Here is a 9218-nt window from a genome sequence, read left to right on the forward strand (position 1 = left end):
ATATAGTGTGAATTTAGGATCTATATAGTGTGAATTTAGGATCTATATAGTGTGAATTTAGGATCTATATAGTGTGAATTTAGGATCTATATAGTATTAATTCAAAGTTCGTTTTAAATAGGGGTCAGTGAAGAAAACAGATGACAAAATTTGATTACATGTTTTTATTAGAAAACAAATCTTTCAACATAGAGAAAGAGCAGGATGGGGAGGTGGGGATAGCTGAGGGGGAGGAGGAGCAGAAGACAAAGATATATTTGGCCATGGCAACCTGAATTGAGGAGTTACTAATAGCTCTTAGATTGCATGTCATGTACAGGTTTTATCTTTCCAGTTACATGTATGAACAAATATTATGTTTATAATTAGAAAAGGATTATTTTAAAATTCTAATGGGTTTACTCACTTCTGTCACATGGATAAGTGTCTCTTGAAAACCCAAGTGGTGAAGGCATGGTTGACCTCTAGCCTGGTGCCTTCGGATGTTCTGTGTCCTTTAATAACTGGGATCCAATGAGAGGCATTTGGAGGGTGGGATATGGCCGTAGAGGAAGCATTAAAACCTTGGCCCTCCTTTTTCATCCTTTTGCTTTTAGACCATGGAATGTTTTATTCTCACCCCCACTGTGCGCTGCTGCCTCTTCACAGAGCAGGGAAAGTGGGGGTGGGAGGTGTGGTAGAGGTGGGGGACACACACACACTATGGATTAAATGCTCCAAATTGTGAACCAAAATACATCTTTTCTCTTTATAACTTGAATATCTCAGGATTTAACAAAGTCATAAAACCTAGAGGTAGGAGTCAACACTTGACACTTCTGGGCAGTTGTATGTTTAAATAGCGTTTCTAGTAGTAGAAGGCAAAGGGGTCAGTGGGTTCCATTTTGGAAAAACCAAAATGCGAAAGAAATCAAGGTTTATCATTGTCACTAAAGATAACATCAATATTATTTTAGTCATTTGGGGAAAAAGTTAATTAAGGAGAGTCTAGGAGGCTACTTGAAGCAAGTAGCATAATGTGCCATGAGTTTACTTGTCATTTGCTATCATTTCATCCTAAAGATTTTAGGCAAAAAAGGTAACAGTCTAATGCATGATATCATCTTATCCCAAAGTAAGTTGAGCAGAAAAATAAAAAACGCCTTGAGGGGAAGGCCACAGTAACAAGAAATAAGCTAAAGACTGGGGAGGTTTCTTTTGGGGGGGAACTTGAAACTGCCACTTTGTCAGGAAGTCTAAGAGGCCGATGGTTTGTTAAGGTCAGCTTCTCCCTTGGAGGAGTTCTCCTTGCTCAACTTAGAAGCATTATCTCATGAGTGTCAACACTGAAGCCATTCACATCGTTTAAAAGGAGATAAGGTTATTGTGAATAGAATGGGTATCATAATATACCAAGTTACTATATTGTTTCAAACCTGTAGGGCTACCACAGGACTGTAGGGGCAGATATTTCAACTCAGCAAACCACTCTGTAAATAGACAGGCTATGGTCTGGTTGCTAATACCAAGTAACAAGTTTCAAGTCAGGGATACTGAGTCTTTCTTCCCATAGCTTGAAGGGAGAGGGTGAACAAACAATGTGCATTCGAACATATGTGATCTGATGTAGAATTAATGATTGTTAGGTCAAGCACTTTTCAAGCTTTAACCTATGTCTGTATAATCTGAGGTCATTATTGAAATTCAATTACTGTCCAGTAAGTCACTCAAAAAGGTCTCCAATTATTCAGTTCTAATGAGGCCCCAAGTGGTCTGTGGAGAGTACTTCGAGTAGCAGGAAGAAGCTCTAGGACCTTTCAGATAAGGGAACCTGAAACTCCCACAGGAGAAAACTTGGGGTTCAGAGGTCACATGCCACATTCATTCTGCCCAGTAGTCCAGAATGAACCTAGCCTGTAATAGGTTTTAAGTTTGGATGCTTTTGCCTCTTCATTTCCCTCATGCCCAGTGGATCCCATGTTCAATGTATTTGAATGTAGTGAAGACGGCAGATATGGCGAACACTATCTGGCGACTCTCAGGGATTGAGTGAGTAGAGAAGAATGTACAGCCAGCTTCAGCTGCTTCTTCAATCTATCACAACCACCACCCTTGAGAAAGAAAACAGCTCAACCGTTCTTAATTCCAGAGAGTTGAAAGTCCACCATGGGTCAGAGCTGGTAACGGGCTTCCAGCTTTACTTGCCTAGACTTGTCTTGCTGGGTTCTTCATTAAAATGTTTCTAAGAGCAGAACCCATGTAGTGTATGAGAGGGTGTGCCCTTCAGAGAATCTTTGGAAAGAACTCATTCAACATACAAACCCACAGCTCCATCCAGCTGCTAGAAAAGAAAACCCATTCAGACAGGCAGACAGACAGACAGACAGGCAGGCAGACAAATCAGCAGTGAAAATAGAGCTACAGCCCTGACTGATTTGAGTTCTCAGAAGACCTTTTGGTTCTTATTTTAAAATTATCATCTTATCTATTTATTTATTTATTTATTTATTTATTTATTTATTTATTTATTGTTTAGTGTGTATATATTTGTGTGTCTATGTGTGAACACATACCCATATGTGTCTGTTAAGGCTGACTCCTGAAGACGGTGACAGCAAGCACTCTTAACCACTGGTCCATATCTTCATCCCTCAGAGGACCTTTTCTAGGAAGACTTCCAACTGACAGGTAGGGTTAAGAAGAATCCCAGCCTAAAAAAGAAGGAAGGATTGGGAAGTCATCAAAATTTGAAGGTTGGGCATGGCGACTCACGTCTTTAAACACGGCACTTGGGAGACTATGAATTGTGAGTCCAAGGGCAGCTTGGTCTATATATTGAGATCTAAGCCAGCCAGGGCTGAATAGTAAGACCTGGTCTCAACAAAACACAACAACAACAACAACAACAACAACAAAATCATAAAAATTTGAAGTGGATGGAGTGGATCACACACTGTTGTCCAAAACAAACCCTTGTTTGAGATTTCAGTGGTGACTTTTTGAGTCACTGCTTTTACGTATGACTGATTCTCATCAAAATTGAAACGGCCAGTAAAACAAGGAGAAAGCCATGGTAATACACCTGCTTTTGTCTTCCTCTATCTTGTCTGTGTCTGATCAAAACAGGAAACAGCCAGTCTCACCAGATGCTGTGGATCCAGTTCACAATGAGAAAAGGGAAAATGATGGTTTGTGAAGAAAATCTGAGGAACAGAAGGTTTAGGTTCATAAGTCTTCTATTTCCCGTGGAAATTAAACTTAGGACTTGCTCTGTGCACGGGCTTGTTGCCTAGCACTGGCTTCTGAATCAAACAATGTCCATCTTCATCTGCTTGTGAACGATCACAACTGGGCTTGCTGACCACTGGCATTCTTTCATAGGAGGAAGTAGGGAGGGCCTCTGGACCCTTACCAGCCTCTCATCCCAGCCAGCATCATGCGGCTTTGTATTGATTGCACATGCTTTCATAGTTTCTGTGAGAGATTAGAGTACTTAGGCTAGGGGGAAACAAGGAAAAGAAACCCCATCTTTTGTTGTGGTTAAGTCTCCAGCCAGGGAGAGTAAAAACTTTCCATTGTGGTTGCTTTGGGGCACTTGTGCTCCGGGCAGTAGCCCTTTGCCCATGCTCTGTAAGCTCAATAAGCTCATTGTTTCCCCAGGGGAGCTTGATGGGTCTGAGGTTTGGTTTGTTATTGGTACCTTAGAAAGAAGGAGATAGGTTGTCTAGGCTCCTGCTAGTTAAAACAAAAAAATTCTCACAAGGTCCTTCTGTAGCTTGAAGTCCATCATGAGTGCTGTTTGGGTCTGGGCTGCTTAATAACATATACAAAAAATCTCTTTGATTAGACATGACCTTGAACCCTTGGTTGTGGGTGTTTCAATTAGCTGCTTGATTCGCAGGCTGGAAGAGGGGCGTCAGTAAGAATGGGAGGCTTATTTAGGCTCTTAGGAGAAGACAAGAGTCTGAAAGATGACATCATCACGGCTTCTAGGTCACTGAGGACCATGAGTTGGGAAAGCAACATCTAAAGACGAAGGGAAATGCTGAGTACTACGAATGTGACTTCCTACTAGGCTAGAGTCAGTGTGAGTCACAGGGAATGAAAGGGCACTGAAGCATCTGTCACAGCCTGCCAACTGTGCTGCCCTCTGTGAGTTGCCAGCTGCTTAAGACACTAATCGGACAATGGCTATCAGTGGATGAGTGGATTCCCACAGAATAGGAAAGATAGTTTACTTTGTCCTGAAACATAGGGTAGGTCAAGTTTTCTAAATGGTGCTTTTCATATTACATTTACAAATTATAAACTGACATTGTATCTTGAAGATAGTCAATGTAAGTTTAGCAAGCAATTAAACAATAGAGGTTTATAATTTTCTCCATTCATTTGTCAGCTGCTATTTTTTCTCTATCAGGGGGCCAGATTTGATTCTCAACAGCTATATGGCAGCTCTCAAATATATGTATCTGTAATTCCAGGGAATCTGATATGCTTTTCTGACCTCTGAGGACACGAGGTTCATAAGTGTGCACAGACATACATGCAGACAAAATATCTGTACGAATAAAATTAAATTTTAAGTTAAAATGAAAGACATCAATTTAATGTACTAAGATACTAAATCTTTGCAGGAATGCACATTACTGTCTTACCCTCCACTGCAGACATTTTTATATAGTCACTATCACTTTAAAAAGTGAGTGGGCAGGCACAGCAACATATCAGGCTAAAGAAAATTTGATGTAGTAGTCTTAGACTTCGGAAAGGGATAGGTCCTAAACCTCGGCTTCTCAGTAGGTTTAGTGAAGTCTCCGAGTTACTATCCTTTCCCCTGTTAATGGCGATAACAGTAGGGATCACAGAGAGGGCTAAATGAGGTAATTCATAATTTTGCTGTCAACGAGAGCCTGAAATAGAAAGTGCTTAATGCTACGATAACAACAGAACGCAGACCAACAACAAAATAAGAATCTAGCATTAACTATAGCTATTTTGCTCTGTTGAGCAAACATGAGAGCTGGCTAAGGAACCAGACTGGTGTGCAGGAAAAACTACATTTCCCAGTAGGCTGTGGCCCAGGGGCTGTTTTCTCCTATTTCCGGGTATGTCATGTGACTCTCAGGCTGCGCTATGGCGGAAGCAGAGGAGCAGGTAAACGCTGGCAGAACTAGTTCGGGGCAGCCGGGACCTGGAGACCCGAGCGAGGGGTTCTGGGACGCGGAGTGCCAGGGACGTGGCAGCTCTGGCCGGGCGAGTTGGGGCGGCCCTTCTCCGCGCCTATAGCGCCTTGCACACCCGTCCCGTCCGAGCCGGCCTTGCCTGGGCTCAGCCCTTCTGGTTTATGTTAAATGGAATTTTTCGAAAAAGGCAAGTTGAGAGTGGACTGCTCTGCAAGGCTTTAAGGATTATTCCTGTTGCTGGCAAGACGTAGATGGAGACGTCCAGCTATAGCTGGGAAGTGGCACTGAGGTGCTGAGTAGAAATTATTGCCTTTTTTTCCCATACAGACGTTCTGATAGCCACACATATAGGGTGAAGGACAAAATTAAATGAGACTAACAAAATAGAAGACTCAGGCCAGAGCTCGGAAGAGATTACTTAAGTATATGTATATATGTGTGTATGCGTGTGTGTGTGTGTATACATATATGTATATGCATACACACATAAGCATATATATGTATGTATCATCTACCGTATTTCCCCCTCATATATTAAATGGCTTGCTTGCCAGTTTCTGTGATGTCCCTTAAGACATATATGGTGATGAGCTGTTTACTGTCCTAAAAGACATTTACTTGTGGACTTTTTACCGTCCACATCTGTGCTTTATTTTGAGTGTGCCAAAAGTTATGGAATTTGACAAGGAAAAATTTGGGTTTTTGTCATTGCGTTAACAAGAGCCTCTTACTATCATTTGTGCAAACTGTCTTTTGCAGTGCAGGCCCGAGGAAAAAGAGAATTTGTCCTTGCTTAGTTTGACTACTGCAAGATGGCTTTTCACATTGAGCATTTTCATTTCACGTTGAAATACAGTTTTGTATTAAAACAAGCATCCAAGTTAAGCTTTTTGATTAGACCCAGTGTGATAGAAATATGGAGTAGCCCTTGTATTCTCACTCATGCAGAAGAGGCGTTTGCCGAGGCTGTCTGATGTTAAAATGTAGAAAATCAGGCAGGTAACCTGATTCACAGTTGTGCAGTGCTTTGGAGCTTAAAAAGATCCTCACACATGGCATTTGGTCCTTCTAAAAGAATTCTGTGAGGTAAATATTTGTTCTGATATGGAAGTCATATCCCAAATCCTTTTGTTCCAAACTGTGGTAAAACAGTGCCCATATTGTAATTACCCTAAAGGGCCTTGAGTATCCACCCCTTCCTCTATTCTGTGACTCCTGTACGCCACTCTGTGTCACACTGCCTTCCTTGCTGCTGTGTGTCACACTGCCTTCCTTGCTGTTCCGTGTCACACTGCCTTCCTTGCTGTTCTTACACTGCCTTCCTTGCTGCTCTGTGTCACACTGCCTTCCTTGCTGTTCTGTCTTACACTGCCTTCCTTGCTGCTCTGTGTCACACTGCCTTCCTTGCTGCGCTGTGTCACACTGCCTTCCTTGCTGTTTGTTCTGTGTCACACTGCCTTCCTTGCTGTTCTGTCTTACACTGCCTTCCTTGCTGCTCTGTGTCACACTGCCTTCCTTGCTGTTCTGTGTCACACTGCCTTCCTTGCTGTTCTGTGTCACACTGCCTTCCTTGCTGTTCTGTGTCACACTGCCTTCCTTGCTGTTCTGTAGAGGCCAGGCCTGTTCCCACGCAGAACCTTTGCTCTCACTGCTCCTTTTCATGATCTCTGACGTCTGTCTACGAGGCCTTCCCCCTGACTCCCCTCATGCCTCTGTGGGGTTGTGCTTTCCGATTGCGGCTCCCTGCTCATTCGCTGAAACCACCTTCTGATATTATTCTGCATAATACTTATGTCTTAAACTTTTTACTTCTCCTTGTATATTCTCACTTCTGCTTGCCGCATGATAAGGATTTATTCAGTACTGATGGCTGATATTGGGATATTGCTTGATACTTAATATATTAAATGATTGAATTTTACAGATAAATGGATTGAAATGCAGTCACTTTGAACTGTCTCATGCTTACATCTATAATGTTTTAGTGTCATGTCTCTGAAGCTCACATTTTCTTCACACTACCTTGCTTTTTAAAATATGCTGAAGAACCTGTCTAAATTTTATATATGAATATCTGTGTGTGTATATATATGTGTGTGTATATATATGTATATATATTTCATGATGTGGAATTAGCCCTTATCATCTTCATGGTTTTCCATTTAGCCCTTATTCCTGCTGTAGTGTTTTAACAGCTGATGTACTTTTAGTAAAATCATGCTTCTCCATTGATATCAGGGTAGCCTTAAGAAAGACCTGTAGTCTACTGTCTTTATGAATTCATAAAAGTTTCTGTCAAAAATATAAATAAATAATATTCATATCATTAGTTTAAACATGAGTAGGTTTTTCTTTTTCTTTTCTTTTCTTTTTTTAAAATCTGGATTGGTGCTGCTAATATTTTGGCACCTTGAATATTATTTGGAAACCGTGACATCTTTTTTTCTTCCTACTGAGTATGTTAGGAGTTGACATGGTATTAAATGAACTACCATGACAAATTACAGAGGGAAGCAAAGCATTTTCTTGGTACCCTGTCCTGTAAATGCAGAATTCCTCCCAAGATGAATAGCACAAAATTAAGCCCATTGGCTTATCTTTCCTGACTGTTGTGTTCTTTGATGATAGTCTCCACTTTAATTTTATGAATAGCCCAAATGGTGACATCTGCACTGAGTTAACATACTATAAAAAAATTTCCACAGTTTAAAGCTAAAATCACTGTTGGAGTAGAGATAAACAGATGTCTTTAAGTCATAATGAAAACCTTGATTTTGCTGATATAGGAAAAGTACTTTGTAAAAGTAACATTTGTGTTTTATAGTTCACAGAAAGCTAATAGCCTCAATTCTGCCTGGAATTCTTGTAACCAGCAGTTTTGCTTCGTTCTGGAACGATTTATAGGTAGCTTTCATAGTCACAGATGCCCAACAGAGTTCGTCCCGACCTCTCATGAATAACGCTCTGCTTGAAGTCTGGTTGGTGGTGTATTTGTCTCCTGCGGATTGCTGAGTCTTTAGAATGAGGACTGTAGCTTACTCATGTCTGTATCTCCCCAGGAGCTTGTCGTCTTCAAACCAAAAGGGAACTTAATAGAAAAAGAACACTCATAATTGTCACATTGTGAATTCTGTTCAATAGAGTTTGTGTGTATCATTGTATTATATTTAAAACGTTGGGATGTTAGTAACTCACGTGTAATATGGACCACCTTCTCCACACTTCTTCCTCCAGGCCTCTGCCGGCTTTCATCTTCTCCACTCAGCCACAAAATTAACCATCTGGTCCTTGGCTGGATGAGACAGTTTTTGTTTTGATTTCCATTACTGCATCTTAGAAATTAGGGGAATTTCATCCTTATTGCAGATTATCAGGTGGTACAATCCATGCCTATGAATAGCTCCATGCATATAAAGTAAAAATGAGGTTTGTCTGTACTTCAGTGACTCTATGGGTTTATTTATTTATTTATTTATTGCTTTTAAATTTATTCTCTAAGACTTATTGCTAATCTATTAAAGTGGTTAGGGTGAAATAGTTAATGTGATAAGACAAAGATTAATCATTTAGATCCAGGTTTGTCTGGGGCAACCAAGGTTGAGCTGTAAAGGAAAGTGAATGTTTAAAAAATATCCAGTGCTTCCCAAGTTTAAGACTCAGGTTGGTACCGTGGACTTAGAGCCATGACAGTGAAGCTCACGTTGAAGGAGCGGGGCATCCGCCTGAGTCCACTGTGAAGATTGTGCCCATTGCGGTCCATTGGAATCAGAGATCCTGCTTAAAGCTGGAAACCATTGGGATCCATGTGCAGTTAAGCCAGGGCTAAGGGGAAGGAATGCCCTAAGGAAAATCTCACTGGAGATCACTGAGGATTGGGAGACCGCTGCTGGTTCATTGAGGTTGCCAGTCATCAATCTCATCTGTGCTTTGGGAAGGAAATCTAGATGGCAGCTATGGAATATCTCAGGGCCAAACCAGAGTATTAGGGGAAGTTCTTCAGATGGATGCTTTGAGTTTAGGAAATCTAGATGGCAGCTGTGGAATATCTCAGGGCCA

The 9218-nt window shown here is 41.1% G+C and overlaps 1 protein-coding gene across 1 annotated transcript in view; it reads left to right on the top strand.

Annotated features, from left to right (window-relative positions):
* Window positions 1-5087: 5087 nt before the first annotated feature.
* The window catches only part of Vps41 (VPS41 subunit of HOPS complex), a 159081-nt gene continuing 154950 nt past the window's right edge, over window positions 5088-9218 (top strand). Inside the window, exon 1 of the mRNA XM_021215183.2 lies at window positions 5088-5133. Within this exon, the coding sequence (XP_021070842.1) occupies window positions 5113-5133 (21 nt within the window). The 5' untranslated portion in view covers window positions 5088-5112. The remainder of the gene's footprint in view (window positions 5134-9218) is intronic.

This window comes from Mus pahari, chromosome 16, assembly GCF_900095145.1.
Source record: "Mus pahari chromosome 16, PAHARI_EIJ_v1.1, whole genome shotgun sequence".
In the NCBI taxonomy this organism is placed as follows: Eukaryota; Metazoa; Chordata; class Mammalia; order Rodentia; family Muridae; genus Mus; species Mus pahari.